At 42.5% G+C, this 20,964-nt stretch overlaps 1 protein-coding gene across 1 annotated transcript in view; it reads right to left on the bottom strand.

The window, feature by feature from the left end:
- Positions 1-20,666, bottom strand: part of LOC132816737 (interleukin-1 receptor-like 2) — a 37,442-nt gene extending 16,776 nt beyond the window's left edge. Inside the window, exons 1-2 of the mRNA XM_060826642.1 lie at positions 20,532-20,666; positions 9,313-9,366 (exon numbers count right to left, since the gene is read on the bottom strand). Of these exons, the coding sequence (XP_060682625.1) occupies positions 9,313-9,366; positions 20,532-20,625 (148 nt within the window). The 5' untranslated portion in view covers positions 20,626-20,666. The remainder of the gene's footprint in view (positions 1-9,312; positions 9,367-20,531) is intronic.
- Between the last annotated feature and the right edge of the window lie 298 nt (positions 20,667-20,964).

Below are 20,964 nucleotides of genomic sequence, written 5' to 3'. Positions count from 1 at the left end.
TGACTCCTTTCTCAGGTTTCTATCCCCCACCATTCTAGTTAAAACCCTCTCCCATACATGTTTAGACTTTTACAGTACAGAAGGCAGCCATTTGGTCCATCGTGTCTGCTGCGGTCAACGCAGACCTGACTACCCTCGTACCATTTTTCAGCTTTTGGCCCACAGCCCTGGAATGCAAATGAATCATTGGGATTTCTTCTAGGGCAGGTAGGACCTGTACAAGAAGGATGGGTGCATCAAAACTGGAGGGGCAGCAATATGTCAATCCACTCAGGAGAATTTAAACTCGTGTGGCAGGGAAGAGGGAACCAGAACAGTACGTCAGCAGGTGGAGAAGACACTCAAGTAAGTCTAATACGAAGGACAGACAGGGCCAGGTTAATGAACATGGTGGGACTAGTGGTCTAAAGTGCATTTATTTTAATGCAAGGAGTAGAATAAATAAGGCAGATGAGCTTAGAGCCTGGATTAGTACATGGGACTATGATGTGATAGCCATCGCAGAGACTTAGTTGAAAGAAGGGCAGGACTGGCAGATCAACATTCCAGGGTTTAGATGTTTCAGGCAAGATAGTGAGGAATGTAGAAGGGGTGGAGGTGTTGCCTTTCTGATGGAGGAGAATGTTACGGCTGTACTAAGAGGGGATATCTTGGAGGGGTCATCCAGCGAGGTCATATGGGTTTAACTCAGGAATAAGAAGGATGTAAGCAGTATGATGGGGCAATACTATAGGCTTCCCAAATGCCAGCAGGAGATACAGGAACTGATACGTAAGCAGATCATGGAAAAATATAAAAACAACAGGGTTATTATGGTGGGTGATGTTAACTTCCCCAATACTGACTGGCAGTCCGTTAGTGCCAAGGGCATACATGCAGCAGAATTTGAGAGGACCATCTAGGAGGATTTCTTGAAACAATATAGAGATTATCCAACTAGGTTAAGGGCCATATCAGACCATGTACTGGGGAATTAGCCTGGTCAGCTGACCCAAGTTTTAGTTGGGGAGCATTTTCGGATCAGTGATCGTAATTCCATAAGTTTTAGTATCATCAGAAATAAGGTCCTCTACTGAAATTACTAAACTGGGGAAAGGCTACTAACAACAGTATTAGGCAGGAACTGGAGAAATTAGATGGAGAATGGCTGTTTTAGGATAAATCCATATCTGACATGGATATGGATTTAAAAGAGTCTTTTAAAAGCCAGTTTATCAGAGCTCAGGACCAGCATGTTCCTGTGAGAATAAAAGATAAGGATGGCAAAATCAAACATGGCCCTTAAGAAGTACAAAGGAAACAAGAAAGAACTTAAACAAGAAATTGTGAAGGCTAGAAGTGGCCACGATCATTCCTTGGAAAACAGCATCAAGAATCTGACACAGTTTATATAGATGAAGAGAATGAGGGCAGCTCGGGAAAAGCTAAGTCCACTCCAGGACAAAGAAGGGGAAGTGGATGAAGTCCTTAATGAGTACTTTGGTATTCACCAGGGAGAAGGACACAGATGATGGCAAGATTAGGGATAGTTATGTTGATATTTTGTGGCGTGCCACTATTAACAGGGTGTTGGATGTGAAAGTATATAATTAGGAGAGGCATGGAAAGGGTAGATAGTCAGTCTTTCTTCCCCAGAGTGGAAATATCAAATATTAGGGAGCATAGGGTAACGTTGAGAGGGGGAAAACTTAAAGGAAAATACTCAACACAGAGGTTGGTACATGCCTGGAATGTGCTGCCAGGGGAGGTGGTACAAGCAGATATGCTAGCAAAGTTTACAAAGCATTTCTGATGAATAACATCAGCCAAGTTTGAAGTAGGTATCTGTGTCTTCTAAAAGCCACCTGTTAAATGCATTTGGAGGTCTGAGGACATCAGACATAAGAAAAAAAAAGCAAGGCATATCCCTGGGAATGCTGCACATGCCTGTACAAATATTTAATTGTGGTTACACATCAGCTGCATTTTGAAGAAGTGGAAGTGGTCAATTGAGAAATGTTTAAATTCTCCAACTGCACACACTGCTGCCAGGGAAGTTGTTCTTCATTTTAGGTTCATTTAGGTTTACCAGTGTACTGACATCAAAAGCCCGTCAAATGAACTTGTTCCTGCCACTGTGCATCCTCAGCAAAATTCCCCACAATTTCACTGACACAAAGCAAACCTGCAAACAACCAGCTACATCGTCACTGGTCCCCATCAATTTCTCAAATATTCCCACTTATCACCATGTAAGCTAGAGGTGACTTGCCACTCAGCAAGCAAGAATAGGCAAAATGAGGAAGTAAGACTAAAATAAAATCATGTGCTTTCACTAAACAGAAACATATAATGTGGCATTTTGTCATTTAACTAGATGTATACCACTGTACAATTAAAAAGCTCTATTTTTATTTTTCCCTTTTTCCTTCCATCTTGATTTGTTGCAATCCCTCTGACTGGAGCAGCAATGAAGACAGAATCCTCAGATTGCTGCTTTGACTGCCAAACTGCTCTTGGCCAAACCCATTACAGTCAGTGAAAGCTCCAAGGATGGCATCATCTGCACCTGCACAAGAACAGATCTGGCTAATGGAAGATAAAGTCTGATGACAGTGTGGTGGGGCACAAGAAAGAACTTGAAGATGCTTTGAATGCAGTTCCCAGTCTGATGTTCCTTTACTCCATCATCCCTCTCATGGGTCAGCCTCACTCACTGCCATGTTGAATATACCTTGATGAAGCTTGGTACAGCCCTGTGAGGACAAAGCAAAGGCTCCTGTCAACTTACTTAGGGTGGCAGTTGTGCTAGTCTGCCCAGCCAAAGTGTAAGTGCAGCAAGCATGGTATCATTTGACTGCAGATGATATTCCATGCAGTTGGTCATTCCATCTGCAGAACAGCATCACAATAATCTGTGACTTCAAACACTTGAGGCAGTCTTCTGCAAACTGCTTGCAAACTCGTCCAGTGTGATTGTCGGTCTGTCAATATGTTGTCTGCCCATCAGTGATTCTTTTTACATTAGTTTCACCTGTGATATTGCATTGATGTCGGGTGAATCAGAATGTGCTATGCAGGCAAAACAAAAACAAGGAAACCTCAATGGAAATGTTGGGGACATCACAGGGTACCTGCTTCATGGGGAGACGGGCCGCTTACTTGTGGAACGCTTCAGAGAACACCTCAGGGACGCCTGGACCAACCAACCCAACCACCCCGTGGCTCAACACTTTAACTCTCCCTCCCACTCCACCGAGGACATGCAGGTCCTTGGACTCCTCCACCGGCAAAACATAACAACACGACGGTTGGAGGAAGAACACCTCATCTTCCGCCTGGGAACCCTCCAACCACAAGGGATGAACTCGGATTTCTCCAGTTTCATTTCCCCTCCCCCCACCTTGTCTCAGTCAGTTCCCTCAACTCAGCACCGCCCTCCCAACCTGCAATCTTCTTCCTAACCTCTCCGCCCCCACCCCACTCCGGCCTATCACCCTCCATCGCCCCTCCTTCCACCTATCACATCTCCATCGCCCCTCCCCCAAGTCCCTCCTCCCTACCTTTTATCTTAGCCTGCCTGGCACTCTCTCCTCATTCCTGATGAAGGGCTTATGCCCGAAACGTCGAATTTCCTATTCCTTGGATGCTGCCTAACCTGCTGTGCTTTAACCAGCAACACATTTTCATTGTAGTATCACCCTACTCTACTGAAGGCACCTCAGAGGCCTGTTTCAGCTTTATTGGAGACAGATGTTTTTATTGACCCCCCACTCTGCCAGTTACAAAATGCACCAATTATTTCCCTCCTATCCAAGTTGTTAATCTGCATTTGAAACTAAAAGTGCAAGAGAAACTCAGGTCTGTGGAGAGAGAAACTGAGTTAACATCTCGAGTCCGTCATGATTCTTCTACAAGACAGCCATTAATCTGCATGTAAGACTGCCTTAATTTACAAGTCCACAAGATTTGTACAGAAGACAATTATACCTGAAAGGGTTAACTGACATCATGTGTTAGGCTACATCTATTAGGATATAAAGGACTGTCCCTCGGAGGAGCTAACCAGAGTTGTTAAAGATCTTGTGCTTCAGCAGCTGTAATATAAACTTACGCTTACGTTGAACCCAATATCACAAGACAATCATGTACTTAGATACAATGTAACTAGCTATTAAGTAAAGACAGGAGAGTCTTATTAATTTTTTTTTACTGGTCATCATGGTTGAGTGTGTCATCTGCCAAAGATGGGCATCCTTCTCCACATAACAACAATCTTTACAAAACTTGAGGACTCACAGTTAACACAATTAAGATGATTGAACAATTTAAAACGCTGAACAGTAAAATCAACTGTAACCTGCACAAAATCGCAAATTCCTGTAACAGCTTCTAAATAAATCATTTAAGTAAGAGGAATAACAGCAGTTCAAAATAATGACAACAGAGAAAGAGATATTTAACTCCATGCAAATGTAAATTCACAAATCCTTCAGACTGAGATTTGTACTGGACTATATGGTCAGAATGGGTTTGTTAAGGAAACCAAATTTAGGTGACTGGAAGTTTTTGGAGAGGTAACAGAGAAGGTTGATGAGAAAGCTGGCGATGTAGTCTACATGGTCTTCCAAAAAGGAGCCTGACACTGTGCCACTTAACAGACCTGTTTGGAAAATTATATACCATGAAATAAAAGGGCAAATCACAATGTGGATACAAATAGGTTGAGAGACAGGGAACAGGCAGCAATGGTTAATCAATACTTTTCAGGCCGGGGGTGAATAGAAATATAACATGTGAATATTTGAGATCCTGGTGCTCAAGAGACAATTTCAAAGTTTGCAGACGACAAAATTTGATCTGAAAATGTAAGTACAGTACAGAACTTTAAAAGGACATTAACACATTGGAGTGGTCAGATACGTGGCAGACAAAACTTTATGCCAAGTAGTATGAGATGATATACTTTGGTACAAAGAGAATAGAGAAACAATCTAAAGGGTGTGCTGGAACAGATAGATCTAGAAGTGTATGTACATACATACATTTTTACAAAAGTGACAGGACAGAGGGAAAGAACTGCTCATAAAACAGTTTTCTAGGCTTCAATTATAGGGCCATAGAATAGAAGTTATTATGAACTCAGATAATACATTGAGGAAGTGATAAGGTAAGGGAACCATGCTTTACTACAGAAATTGCATCTCTTGTTAAGCAGAAGATGGAGGCTTCTGTGTTGTTGAGACAAGATAGTTCAGATGAGGCGACGGAGAGTTACAGATCAGCTAGGAACAATTTAAAGGGAGAGTTAAGAAGAGCAAAGAGAGGACTCGAGCAATCTTTAGCAAATAGAATAAAGGAGAACCCTAAAACTTTCTATTGGTATGTAAGGAATAAAAGGATGACTAGGGTAGGAACAGGGCCAGTCAAAGATAAAAGTGGGAAGTCGAGTGGGGACCCTGTGGAGATCGGAGAGGTGCTAAACGGACATTTCTCATCGGTTTTCACTCAGGAAAAGGCGAATATTGTAGAGGAGAAGAATAAGATACGAACTATTAGACTAGAAAGGATCGAGGTTAGTTACAAAGAGGTGTTATCAATTATAAAAGGAGTGAAAGTAGACATGTCCCCTGGGCCAGGTGGGATTTTTCTGAGGATTCTCTGGGAAGCTAGGGAGGAGATAGCAGAGCATTTGGCTTTGATACTTGAGTCATCATTGTCTACAGGTTTAGTACCAAAGGACTGGAGGATTGCAAATGTTGTGCCCTTGTTCAAGGGCAGTAGAGATGACCCAGGTAATTATAGACCAGTGAGCCTTACTTCTGTTGTAGGAAAAGTTTTGGAAAGGATTATAAGAGATAAGATTTAAAATCATCTAGCAAGCAACAATTTGATTTCAGATAGTCAAATGGTTTTGTCAAGGGCAGGTCATGTCTCACAAACCTCTGAATTTTTTGAGAAGGTGACCAAGTATGTAGATGAGGGTGGGGCAGTTGACGTGGTATACATGGACTTCAGTAAAGCCTTTGATAAGGTTCCATATGGTAGGCTGTTGGAGAAAATGCAGAGGCATGGGATTGAGGGTAATTTAGCAGTTTGGATTAGAAACTGGCTTTCTGAAAGAAGGCGGCGAGTGGTGGCTAATGGAAAATATTCAGCCTAGAGACTAGTTACTAGTGGTGTGCCACAGGATCTGTTTTGGGACCACTGCTGTTTGTTATTTTTATAAATGACTTAGACGCAGGCATAGGTGGATGAATTCATAAATTTGCAGATGACGCTAAAGTCAGTGGAGTAGCGGACAGTTTGGAACAATGTTACAGGTTACAGGGGGACTTTGATAAACTGCAGAATTGGGCTGAGAGGTGGCAAATGGAGTTCAATGCAGATAAATATGAGGTGATGCACTTTGGAAAGAATAACAGGAAGGCAGAGTACTGGGTCAACTGAAAGATTGTTGGTAGTGTGGATGTGCAGAGGGATCTTGGAGTCCTTGTACACATCCCTGAAAGTTGCCACCCAGGTTTATAGTGCTATTAAGAAGGCATATGGCGTGTTAGGTCTCATTGGTAGAGGGACTGAGTTCCAGAGCCACATGGCCCTACAATTGAAGCAGCTGCACTTGGAATATTGTGTACAGTTCTGGTCACCATATTTTGGGAAGGATGTAGAAGCATTGGAAAAGGTGCAGAGGTTTACCAGGATGTTGCCTGGTCTGGAGGGAAAATCATCTGAGAAAAGGATGAGAGACTTGGGTCTGTTCTCATTGGAAAGAGGGCGGCTAAGAGGGGTTTTGAATAGAGACATACAAGATGATCAGAGGATTAGATAAGGTAGACAGTGAAAGTCTTTTCCTAGGATAATGACGTCAGCTTGTATGAGGGGACATAACCACAAATTGAGCAGTGATAGATTTAAGACAGATGTCAGAGGCAGGTTCTTTACTCAGAGAGTGGTAAGGGCATGGAATGCCCTACCTGCCAATGTAGTTAACTCAGCCACATTCGGGAGATTTAAACAATCCTTGGATAAGCACATGGATGATGATGGGGTAGTGTAGGGGGACAAGCTGAGAAGGGCCTGTTCTGCGCTGTATTGTTCTATGTTCTACATACCTCAGTATAGTATTATGCATAGTTCTGGGCAGCTCATTATAGGAAGGATGTGAATGTACTGGAGAGAGTGCAGAAAAGGTTTACAAGAATGATTCTAGGGATGAGATATTCAGGAAGGCATTAGGTGATTAATTAACAAACAGTTTGCTGGAAAATGGGGAAAAGGCAGGAATTGGCACAAAGTTAAAATGCTTGCAGACACAATGGGTTTAATGGCTTCTTTCCACACTGTAACAATTGTGTGATTCTGCAGGTCGGATATGGAATTAAAAACAGAAACAATGTCAAGCTTAATCATACTGATGCAACTTTTGTAAAAATAAAAGTGGGACATTTCCAAAAAATGTACAAGACTCAAAAACAACCTCTGAGCCATAAAAATAATAATGCTAATTGCACAAAGAGGGTAAAAACCTTATAGCAAACATCTTTGGAAGAAAACACAGGTACTTAGATTTAGCTTCATTAGAACACATAATTAAATGGTATGTCACCTGTGGAAGATATAAAGCAATCTTTCTTAAGGGTAATACATGATTCATTTGAACCAGATAAAATAGGTTAACCATCATCAAACTTGAAATTGGATCATGTGCTATTATTTTATTTGAGAAAATCCTTTTGAGTAAAATGAAGTTAGAACACTGTCAGAGAATCTCATGGCGTAGGCCAGACACAGCTTAAGGTAAGACATAGGACCAGAAGGAGGCAATTCAACCAATTGAGGTAATGGCTGCTCTGATAATCAGCAACCCCACTTTCCTGCCTTTTCATCATAAGACTGGGTTTCCTTACTGATTAAAAATCTCTCTCAGTCTTGAATATACTTAATGACCCAGCCTCCAATAGTTCTCTGTGGTACAGAATTCCATAAGTTCATTACTCTCACATAGGAAATTGTTCCTCAATGTCTTAAATGGGTGTCCCCTTCCTCTGAGATCAGGTCCTCTGTTTCTAAACTCTTCCACAAGAGGAAACAACCTTTCTGCATAAACCCTGTCAAGTCAAAAGTTTTGTATGTTTCAACAAGATTGGTCTGAACAGGGTCAACCTGTTCAACTTCCTTCAGCAATTCAAAAGGTTAGCCCACCATTAACTCCTGGATAATGAGGAATGGGCATCAAATGCATCCCACAAATAAACTTTAAAACAAATTATTTGAGGAATCTAAATGGTTTCAAGGGTTCATTTTTTGGGGCAAAAGACGACAAGAGAGGCCAGAATCAATATAAAAGTCTGCTTTAGAACGTAGAACAGTCGAGCACAATACAGGCCTTTAGGCCCTTGATGTTAGCACTGACCTTATATCCTACTGTAAAATCAAACTAAACTATATACCCTTCATTGTACTATCTTCTGTGTGTCTATCCTAGAGTCACTTAAATGTCCCTAATGCATCTGACTCTACTACCACTGCTGGCAGTGCATTCCATGCACCCACCACTCTGTGTAAAGAACCAAACTCTGACATCTCTCCTAAACCTTCCTATAATCACAAATTGTGATAACCATTTCTGCCCTGGGAAAAAGTCTCTGGTCATCCACTCTACCTATACCTCTCATCATCTTGTACACCTCTGTCAAGCCACCTCTCATCCTTCTTCATTCCAATGAGAAAAGCCCTAACTCCCTCAAACTTACTTCACGAGATATGCCCTCCAGTCCAGGCAGCATCCTGGTAAATCTCCTCTGCACCATCTCTAAAGCTTCCACATCCTTCCTATAATGAGGCAACCAGAACAGAATACAATATTCCAAGTGTGGTCTAATCGGGGCTTTATAGAGCTGCAGCATAACCTTGCGGCTCTTAAACTCAATCCCCCGTTAATGAAAGCCAACACACCGTATGCCTTCTGAACAACCCTATCAACTTAGGTGTCAACTTTGAGGGATCTATGGACGTAGATCCCCAAGATCCTTCTGTTCCTCCAAACTGCCAAGAAACTTGCCTTTAACCCTATAACCTGAATTCAAATTCAACCTTCCAAAACGAATCACTTCACACTTATCCATGTTGAACTACATCTGCCACTTCTCAGCTCAGCTCTGCATTCTGTCAATGTCCCGTTGTAACCTACAACAACTCTCCACACTCCACCAACCTTCACATGATCGGCAAACTTACAAACCCACCCCTCCACTTCCTCATCCAAGTCATTTATAAAAATCACAAAGAGCAAAAGAGCTTAGTTGCTTTATTTTACTTGGCTTCACTTACCAACCAATGCTTTCACGGTATTATTGTATGGATATAAAATCTGTGGAACATGACCTGTGCAGCGAAATCAAAAGGCATAAAAATGTCAAGATTATCATAACAGTGTTTATTAGAAATTACAAAGAAGTTAAATCTTATGGGCGGCATAGTGGTACAGTGATTAGCACTGCTGCCTCACAGCGCCAGAGACTCGGGTTCAATTTCCGCCTCAGGCACTATGCGTGTGGAGCTTGCACATTCTCCCCGTGTCTGCGTGGGTTTCCTCCGGGTGCTCCGGTTTCCTCCCACAGTCCAAAAACGTGCAGGTTAGGAGAATTGGCCAAGCTAAATTGCCCATAGTGTTAGGTGAAGCGGTGACTGTAGGGGAATGGGTCTGGCTGGGTTGCTCTTTGGAGGGTCAGTGTGGACTTGTTGGGCTGAAGGGCCTGTTTCCACACTGTAAGTAATCTAATCTAATCTAAAGCTACAAAGCAACTTCCAGATGAAGAAATCCTATACTAACTTGCAATAGTTACATTTTGACAATATCAAGACAAGACCAGCCAGGGCTCTGAATGGATTCCTACCAATTTGCACAGCAACAGACTCTGTCCAACTTAATTATACAGAATTTTTAAGTAATAATTATACTCCTTGGTGATGCACATACCTGGATTTAACTGCAAACATATAAGCAAAGGAAAATTACCAGCCAAACTAATTATCCATTTGAAAATATATTTAAAACAAACAATACATACTATTCTAATCTTTTACTTATTGCTGGCTAGGCTACATCTGAAATAGTGGTTTATCCTGTCGTTTTGGGTTCGGCTGAGAGATGGCAAGGCAGGCAAAGTGGTGCAAGAAGATGATGGGTGGCACCACTGGCATAGTTGCTAGCAGCAGGAAATGTTAGAGATCAAACACTTGCCCAGAGCCCAATACAGCCAAGTAGGTAATCAGCAGCCTCCTTGAACCTTTTACTAGTGCTTGAGCCATGAGGGAAACCCATCAGGTAGACTGACAGCCTCAGTGGTTTTCAGGGATATGCTCTCTTCACCACCAACCCCCATCCTTATTGATGCAGGAGTGCCATCTCTTTCCACTGCTGATTTTGGTGTTCAGCAGGAGGAAGAGCTGCAGCAGCGACCAGGAAGCTGCCGGGAAGGTGAATCACTGCTTTAAAAACTTACCTCATGAATAGGTGGAGGATACGCTGAGCAGGAGTCGGCACGGGACTGCTGAGTAAGTGAAGCTGGTTGTGTTACCCAAAACACTACTTAGACAGTGTCTCCCACCCATCCTCCTCCTCTCACCAAAAAAAAGGTTCTATGCACCGAATTTATAAGTTAACTAGTTATTTTTTATTCTTTATTTTTTGACAGTCTCTGGGAATTTAGAATAGTGGGAATGCCGATTAGGGCAGTTGAATGTTCCTCCTGCAGAATGAGAGAGTGAAGTGTCACCGCTAGTGTCCCTGCTGACTTCATCTGCTGGAATTGCACCCAACTCCAGCTCCTTGAAAACTGTGTTAGTGAACTGAAGCTGGATGAATTTTGGATCATTTGGGAGGTGGAGGGGGTTATTGAGAGGAGTTACAGGGAGGTAGTCACACCTCAGGTGCAAGAAAAAGGTGGATGGGTTACAGTCAGGGGAAGGAAAGGGAACTGGCAGACAGTGCAGGGATCCTGGGTGGCCGTTCCCTGGGTGGATATTTGGGTGGGTGGGGGTGGGTGGAGGTGTGTGTGTGTGTGTGTGTGTGTGTGTGTGTCGGTGTGTGTGTCAGCGTCTGTGTGTGTCGGGGTGTGCGCGCGTGTGTGTCGGGGTGTGCGCGCGTGTGTCGGTGTCTGTGTAATATAACCAGGGGTAAGCCTTGGGGTTACAGGCCTCTGGCACAGAATCTGCTGCTGTTGCTGTTGCTCAAGAGAGAAGGGGAAGATGAGCAGAGCATTAGTCATTGGGGACTCCATAGTTAGGGGGACAGATAGGAGGTTCTTTAGGAATGAGAGAGACTCACGGTGTGTTACCTCCCAGGTGCCAGGATTGGCGATGTCTCCGATAGTGTTTACAGGATACCTGCAGGGGAGAGGGAGCAGCCCCGAGTCATAGTCCACATAGGTAGGAAAAGGGATGGGGATTTAAGGCAGAAAATTGGGGAGCTAGGGTGGAAACTTATTGCGAGAACAAACAGAGTTGTTATCTCTGGTTTGTTGCCCGTGCCACATACTGGAGAGGCAAGGAATAGGGAGAAAGAGGAGTTGAACACATGGCTACAAGGATGGTGCAGGAGGAAGAGTTTCGGATACCTGGATAATTGGGGCTCATTCTGGGGTAGGTGGGACCTCTATAAACAGGATGGTCCACACCTGAACCAGGGTACCACCAATGTCTTGGAAGGAAATTTGCTAAAGCTCTTCAGGGAGGTTAAAACTAATTCAGCAGGGGGGTGGGAACCTTAAATTGTAGTTCCAGTGTCCAGGAGGTTGAGAGTAGTGAAATCAGAAATGAGGTTTCAAGGTCACAAGAGTTTACCAGCAAGTAGAAAGGTGGTTTGAAGTGTGTGTACTTCAATGCCAGGAGCATCTAGAATAGGGTGGGTGAACTTGCAGCAGGGGTTGGTACCTGGGACTTCGATGTTGTGGCCATTTCAGAGATATGGGTAGAGCAGGAACAAGAATGGCTCTTGCAGGTTCTGGGATATAGATGTTTCAGTAAGAACTGAGAAGAGGGGGAGGTGTGGTATTGTTAGTCAAGGACAGTATTATGGTGGCAGAAAAGATGTTTGAAGACTCATCTACTGAGGTAGTATAGACTGAGGATAGAAACAGGAAAGGAGTGGTCACTCTTTTGGGAGTTTTCTATAGGCTTCTGAACAGTTCCAGAGCTGTCGAGAAACGGATAGCAAAGATAATTCTGGATAGGAGAGAGAGTAACATGGTAGTTGTTGTAGGGGACTTTAACTTTCCAAATATTGACTGGAAATATTATACTTCAAGTAGTTTAAGTGGGTCAGGTTTTGTCCAATGTGTGCAAGAGAGTTTCCTGATCGTGTGTAGACAAGTCAACAAGGAGTGAGGCCACATTGGAGTTGGTCCTGGTTGATGAACCCAGCCAGGTGTTAGATTTGCAGGTAGGTGAGCACTTTAGTCTTGGTGACCATGGTTTGGTTATGTCTACTTTAGCGACGGAAAGGGATAGGTATTTACCGCAGGGCAAGAGTTATTGCGAGTGGAAAAGTAAGGATGATGCAATTAGGCATGATTTTGGATGCATAGGATGGGGAAGGAAACTCCAGGGGATGGGCACAATTGAAATATATAGCTTATTCAAGGAACAGCTACAGTGTGTCCTTGACAAGTATGTACCTGCCAGGAAGGGACAAAAGAAGTTGAATCTTTTGTCAAGAGGAAGAAGAAAGCTTATGTTAGGATGATTTGGAGATGCCGGTGTTGGACTGGCGTGTACAAAGTTAAAAATCACATAACACCAGGTTATAGACCAATAGGTTTAATTGGAAGCCCACTAGCTTTCGGAGCAACGCTCCTTCATCGGGTGATAGTGGAGGGCTTGATCGTAACACAGAATTTATAGCAAAAATTCAGTGTGATGTAACTGAAATTATACATTGAAAAATTGATTGTTAAGCCTTTCATCTGTTAGAATTGAACACTTGAGTGGTCCAGGACATTCAGCCTCGGACCTTCGGGTGACCATCCTCCAAAGTCGACTTCGGGACAGGCAGCAGAGGAAAGTGGCCGAGCAGAGGCTGATAGCTAAGTTCAGTACCCATAGGGAGGGCCTCAACCGGGACTTTGGGTTCATGTCACATTGCAGGTGATCACCATTGCACTACACACACACACACACACACACACACAGACTCACATACACATGGACACAGGCGCACACAGACACCCACATACACCCTTATAGTCACACACACTCCCACACTCACACATACACCCCCTCTCAGACTTAAGGCACTCTGCACTCACTACACACACAGACAAGGACCCACACATATATTTTGTGAGGTGAATTTGTACTTGCAGAGTTACATTGCACTTTGCTCAAAAACTGCATACATTCATGTAAAACTCTGAGCTCAAAAACTGCATGAAGTTATGTAATACTCTGTTATCTCACTTTTTAGATTAGAATCAATCTAAACATCAGGTCATAGACAGAGAACACAGGGGGCTAACACCTTCAACATATTGTCTAGCTATCACCATTGTTAACAGCTAACCCGAGAATGCAACTTTAAAAAAAAAGGTTTTGTGATTTACACATAAAAGTAGTGAAGCTATCACTGTATTCTAACAGATGAAAGGCTTAACAGACAATCAATTTTTCAAAGAATAATTTCAGTAACATCACACAACAAATTTTTGCTATAAATTCTGTGTTACGATCGAGCCATCCACTATCACCTGATGAAGGAGTGTCGCTCCAAAAGCTAGTGTGCTTCCAACTAAACCTGTTGGACTATAACCTGGTGTTGTGTGATTTTTAACTATGTTAGGATGAGACATAGAACATAGAACAGTACAGGACAGAACAGGCCCTTCAGCCCGCGATGTTGTGCCGACCACTACCCTCAAACTTCTGTGACCATATGCATGTCCAGGACTCTTAAATGTCCCCAGTGACCCTGCCTCCACAACTGCTGCTGGCAACGCATTCCATGCTCTCACAACTCTCTGTGTAAAGAACCCACCTCTACATCCCCTCTATACTTTCCTCCAACCAGCTTAAAACTATGACCCCTCGTGTTAGCCAGTTCTGCCCTGGGAAATAGTCTCTGGCTATCGACTCTATCTATGCCTCTCATTATCTTGTATACTTCAATTAGGTCCCCTCTTCTCCTCCTCTTCTCCAATGAAAAAAGTCCCAGCTCAGTCAACCTCTCCTCATAAGATAAGCCCTCCAGTCCAGGCAGCATCCTGGTAAACCTCCTCTGAACCCTCTCCAAAGCATCCACATCTTTCCTATAATAGGCAACCAGAACTGGACACAGTATTCCAAGTGCAGACTAACCAAAGCTTTATGGAGCTGCAACAAGATCTCACAACTCTTAAACTCAATCCCCCTGTTAATGAAAGCCAAAACACCATATGCTTTCATAACAACCTGTCCACTTGGGTGGCCATTTTAAGGGATCTATGTACCTGCACCCCAAGATCCCTCTGTTCCTCCACACTGCCAAGAACTCTATCCTTAATCCTGTACTCAGCTTTCAAATTCGACCTTCCAAAATGTATCACCTCGCATTTATCCAGGTTGAACTCCATCTGACACCTCTCAGCCCATCTCTGCATCCTGTCAATGTCCCGCTGCAGCCTACAACAGCCCTCTATACTGTCAACGACACCTCCAATCTTTGTGTCATCTGCAAACTTGCTGACCCATCCTTCAATTCCCTCATCCAAGTCATTAATAAAAATTACAAACAATAGAGGACAAAGGATAGAGCCCTATGGAACACCACTCACCACAGACTTCCAGGCAGAATATTTTCCTTCAACTACCACTCGCTGTCTTCTTGTCGGCCAGCCAATTCTGTATCCAGACAGCTATGTTCCCCTGAATCCCATTCTCCTGACCTTCTGAATGAGCCTACCATGGGGAACCTTATCAAATGCCTTGCTGAAGTCCATATACACCACTTCCACAGCTTGACCCTCAACAACTTTTCTAGTCACATCCTCAAAGAACTCGATAAGGTTTGTGAGGCATGACCTGCCCCTCACAAAGCCGTGTTGACTGCATTTAATCAAGCCATGCTTTTCCAGATGGTCATAAATCCTATCCCTCAGAATTCTTTCTAGCACCTTGCAGACGACAGACGTGAGACTTACTGATCTGTAATTGCTGGGGATTTCCCTATTCCCTTTCTTGGAGAGGAATTACATTTGCCTCTCTCCAGTCCTCAGGTACGACTCCAGTGGAGAGCGAGGATGAAAAGATCTTCGCAAGCGGCGAAGCAATTACATTTCTCGTTTCCCAAAGCAGTCAAGGACAAATCTGGTCCGGGCCTGGCGAATTGTCAATCTTAATGTTTGACAAAATTTTCAGCATATCAGCTTCCTCTATCTCTATCCATTTCAACATGCACACCTGCTCTTCAAAGGTTTCATTCACTACAAAGTTTGTTTCTTTCGTAAAGACAAAAGCAAAAATTCATTTAGGGCTTCCCCTACCTCCTCAGACTCCACACACAAATTTCCTATGCTGTTCCTGATCGGCCCTACTCTTTCTTTGACCATTCTCTTATTCCTCACATAAGTGTTAAAATGCCTTTGTGTTCTCCCTAATCCGTTCTGCCAGCCTTTCTTGTGACCCCTCCTGGCTCTCCTCAGACCATTTTTAAGCTCCTTCCTTGCCTGCCTGTAATCCTGAAGAGCTTAACTTGACCCTAGCTTCCTCCACCTTATGTAAGCTACCTTTTTCCTTTTGACGCTCCACCGCTCTTGTCATCCAAGGTTCCTTTATCTTACCACTTCTTGCCTGACTCAGAGGGACATCTTTATTCATCACTTGCAACAACTGTTCCTTAAACAGTCTCCACATGTCTATAGTGCCTTTACCATGGGACAATTGCTCCCAATCCATGGGACAATTGCTCCCAATCCATGTTTCCTAACTCATGTCTAATCACATCATAGTTTCCTCTTCCCCAATTAAATATCCTCCCATTTTGCCTAATCCTCTCCTTCTCCATAGCTATGTAGAATGTGAGGCAGTTGTGGTCACTATCACCAAAATGCTCTCCCACCACAAGATCTGATACCTGCCCCGGCTCATTTCCGAGCACTAAGTCTAGAATGACCTGAAGGCTCAGTTAGGGTGCATGAGAGTTACAAGGTAGCCAGGAAAGACCTAAACAGAGAGCTAAGAGGAGCCAGGAAGGGACATGAGAAGTTGCAGGCAGATAGGTTCAAGAAAAACCCTAAAACCTTCTATAAGTATATCAAAAATAAAAGAATGACGAGGGTAAGATTAGTGCCAATCAAGGTTAGTAGTGGGAAATTGTGCATGGAGTCGGAGGAGATGGGGAAGCGCTAAATGAATATTTTTCTTCTGGGAAAAGACAATGTTGTCAAGGAGAATATTGAGGTTCAGGCTACTAGACTAAATAACATTGAGGTTCACAAGGAGGTAGTGTTAACAATTCTGGAAAGTGTAAAAATAGATAAGTGCCTGGGCCAGATAGATTTTATCCTAGGATTCTCTGGGTAGCCAGGGAAGAGTTTGCAGAGCCTTTGGCTTTGATCTTTATGTTGTCATTGTCTGCAGGAATAGCGTCAGAAGACTGGAGGATAGCAAATGTTCCCTTGTTTAAGGAGTCGGGACAACCCTGGTAGTTATAGACCAGTGAGCCTTACTTCAGTTGTGAGTAAAGTGGTGGAAAAAGTTTTAAGAGGTAGCATTTATAATTATCTAGAGAGGAATAAGTTGATTAGGGACAGTCAATATGGTTTTGTGAAGGGTAGGTCATGCCTCTCAAATCTTATTGAGTTCTTTGAGATGGTGACCAAACAGTTGGAGGAGGGAAAAGTGGTTTGTGTGGCGCATATGGATTTCAGTAAGGCATTTGATAAGGTACCCCACAGCAGGCTATTGCACAAAAATACGGAGGCATGGGGGTGAGGGTGATTTAGCGGTTTGGAACAGAAATTGGCTGAAAGAAGACAGAGGGTGGTGATTGATGGGAAATGTTCACCCTGGAGTTCAGTTGTTAGTGTACCACAAGGATCTGTTTTGGGTCCATTGCTGTTCGTCATTTTTATAAATGGCCTAGATGAGGGCGTTGAAGGATGAGATGGTAAATTTGCTGATGACACTAAGGTCAGTAGAGTTGTGGATAATGCCGAAGGATGTTGCAGGTTACAGAGGGACATCGATAAGTTACAGAACTGAGCTGAGAGGTGCAAATGGAGTTTAATGCAGAAAAGTGTGAGGTGATTCACTTTGGAAGGTACAGCAGGAATAAAGAGTACTGAACTAATGGTAAGATTCTTGGCAATGTAAATGAGCAAAGAGATCTCAGTGTCCATGCATATAAATCCCTGAAAGCTGTCACCCAGGTTGATAGGGTTGTTAAGAATGCATACGGTGTGTTAACTTTTATTGGTAGAGGGATTGAGTTTCAGAGTCACAAGGTTATGCTACAGCTGTACAAAACTCTAATGCAGCCACACTTGGACTATTGCATACAGTTCTGGTCACCGCATTATAGGAACAACGTGTAAGAGTTGGAAAGGGTTCAGGAGATTTACTAGGATGTTGTCTGGTATGGAAGTAAGTCTTATGAGGAAAGGCTGAGGGACTTGAGGCTGTTTTCATTAGAGAGAAGGAGGTTGAGAGGTGACTTAATTGAGACATAAGACTTAATTGAGACATAAGGTTAGATAGGGTGGACAGTGAGAGCCTATTTCCTCGGATGGTGATGGCTAGCACAAGGGGATGTAGCTTTAAATTGAGGGGTGATAGATAAAGGAGAGATGTCAGAGGTAGTTTCATTACTCAGAGAGAAGTAAGGGCAGGGAACACACAATTCCCCAACTTTAAGGGCATTTAAATGGTCATTGGATAAACATATGGATGACAGTGGAATAGCATAGGATAGATAGGCTTCAGATTGGCTCCACAGGTCGGCGCAACAGAGGGCTGAAGGGCATGTACTGCGCTGTAATGTTCTATCTCCTCTCAGCAACACAAACAAGAAATAATGTGACTTTTCATATTTAAGCAATGAGCTATTACCATCGTTGAGCAGAAAGCAGTATTTTGGAAATGTCCTTATTAAATTGCATCCAGAACTTTCATGCAATTATCAAGGGTTTGTCCACAATTTATTGAATGAAAAATATTAACAGAATATGGATGAAGGGATGGCACACAATGATAAAATATCTGGATGAATGTTATTTGTCAACATAATTCTTAAGGGGAGTATTTGTAGTAGAAGAACACAGTATTTGCTCAACGTAGAAGTATAAACACATGAAGCAGTGATCGGAATTCTGAGCTTCAACTAAAAGCAACTGGGACATTATGTCAGTGGCAGGGTGTTTATTGGAGAAGATTGCTGGTGACAAGATTTACTCACATTTGGAAAAATATGGATTTATTAGCAATAAGCAGCATGGTTTTATGTGGGGAAGGTCTTGTCTCACAAACTTGATTTGAGTTTTTTTAAATAAGTGGCAAAGATGATTGATGAGGGCAGGGCAGTAGATGCTGTCCACATGGATTTTAGCAAGGTCTTAGACAAGGTCTTTCATGACAGGCTGATAGATGAAGTCACACAGTATTCGCAGTGAGCTGCTAAGATGGATATAGAACTGGCTTAGTTAAAGACGACAGAGCGTCACGGTGGAAAGTTGTTTTTTTCTGACTGGGGATCTGTGACTAGTGCTCTGTAGGGATCAGTGCTGGGACTCTAGTTGTTTGTAATACGTAAATGATTTGGAGAAGAATGTGGAGAAGTGGTCTGATCAATATGTTTGCAGATTGAACAAAGATTGGGGGAGCTACAAATAATGAGGAGGATTGCCAGAGGATACAACAGGATGTAGATAAACTGAAAACTTGGGCAGTGAAATGGCAAATGGATTTAAATCCATACAAATGTGAAGTGATGTATTTTGGAAGGTCTCATGCAGTAAAATACAGTAAATGGCAGAACCTTCAGTAACATCAACATATAGAAGAATCTAGGCACATGGCTCCAGTTCCCTGAAAGAGAAAACACAAGTGGATAAAGTAGTCAAGACAGCATATAGCATGCTTGCTTTCATAAGTTGGGGCAGATAGCACGGAAACTAGCAATTCATATTGCAGCAATTTTGAACTTTTGGAATATTACATACAGTTCTGGTTGCTGTACTACCATGGAGGACATGGAGACTTTGGAGAGGGTACAGAAATGATTGACCAGGATTTTGTCTAGTTTGGAGGGTATTAGATATGAAGAGAGATTGGACAAACATGGCTGAATTTCACTTGAATGTCAAAGGATAAAAGGCAATCTGGTGGAGGTTCACAAAATTATGAAAGGCATGGATAGAATGGATAGTCAGAGTCTTCTTCCCAGTGTAGAAATGTCAATTAGGGCACATGGGTTTAAGCTAAAAAAGTTTAAAGGAGATGTGAGAGGCAAGTTTCTTTCTTATACAGAGGATGGGAGTGCCTGGAATGCATAATCAGAGATGATGGAGGAGACAGATACAATCGCATCATTCAAGAGAAATCTTGACAAAAAATGAATAGGTGGGAAGTTGAGGAATTTGGACCCAATAGAGGCGAAAGATTTTTAGTTTATGTTGGTGCAATCTGGATGGGCTTCTTGTTTTTTGTTTTGTTCTTTATTACAATTAATCTGGTTAACATCCAAATTGGCTGCATTTAAACATGATAGTATCAACCATTATACTGAGTACATTATATTTACCTTAATATAAAATTTTGTTCTGGGCCAGAACTGCCATTTGTTTAGATTAGAGTGGTGCTAGAAAAGCACAGCAGGTCAGGCAGCATCCGAGGAGGAAAATCGACATTTCGGGCTAAAGCCCTTCATCAGGAATCCTGATGAAGGGCTTTTGCCCCAAAAGGTTGATTTTCCTGCTCCTTGGATGCTGCCTGACCTGCTGTACTTTTCCAGCACCACTCTAATCTAAACTCTGGTTTCCAGCATCTGCAGTCCTGACTTTTGCCTAGAACTGCCATTTGTGACAGGAGGGAGTGATTAAGGTAAACTTCTACCATAAACGATGGAAGGATCTGATACTTTCCCGACCCTTTACCAACTCAGTGTCATGATCATAGCTGCTTTTATGACAACCCACATGCACATAATTGCCTATATCCTAAAATATTAACTTCAAGCAAAAATAGATCTATTTCACATCGAACCTTGACTGAGAAATATCTGATCTCTCCAAACTCTAATATGCCAGCATTAAGTCCACAGTTTCATATAAACTAACATTTCCTATTTCTGATGGATGCCCTTTGAAATTATTTTAAATGTATTTGTATTGTCTACTGGCTCATTGTTTCAATTCATTTCTGTGGAATTATAGCAAAATTCTTGACACTCAGCATGGTTACAAATGTTGATATTGAAATTCATACTGAAACCCGTGCCTTCCCTTTCAAAAAGGGTTATAATTTACTGACAGAGCTAATGTATTTTTTTAAAAAACAAACGATATCTGCTAGTTTCTTACCTGAAGTGTTATTGTAGTGTATGGATAGACTGGAAACCTCACTGCTGCTGATGGATTCACAGATGAAGATAAACATAATCAAGGACAGAGTCATTCTGCAGCTCTAACAAAATTAGACTGAATGGATCGTTTTGATTTTGCTTCAGACAGTCCTAGTGGCGAATAAAGTTAAAATAAGTACTTCCGTGAAGGATGTAGAGGAAGTAAAGCAATGATTATAAATTTTTGTTAATTCAGCACAACTGAAATCAATTTTGCAATAGACAACTCACATCCGTCTCAATGGTTGCCTTTCAGCTGCTAATCGCAGAGGCTGAAAATCAATATTTTGCCAATCTACATTTTTACCATTGTCACAGAAAGTAGTTTTTCTAAGCACAAACTAAGAATATGCAGCAGCAAATTACTGCAGATGCTGGAATCTGAACTGAAC

Source organism: Hemiscyllium ocellatum, chromosome 6 (genome assembly GCF_020745735.1).
Source record: "Hemiscyllium ocellatum isolate sHemOce1 chromosome 6, sHemOce1.pat.X.cur, whole genome shotgun sequence".
Lineage (NCBI taxonomy): Eukaryota > Metazoa > Chordata > Chondrichthyes > Orectolobiformes > Hemiscylliidae > Hemiscyllium > Hemiscyllium ocellatum.
Note: the sequence above shows the minus strand (reverse complement) of the source record. Positions and strands in the feature narration are given on the sequence as shown.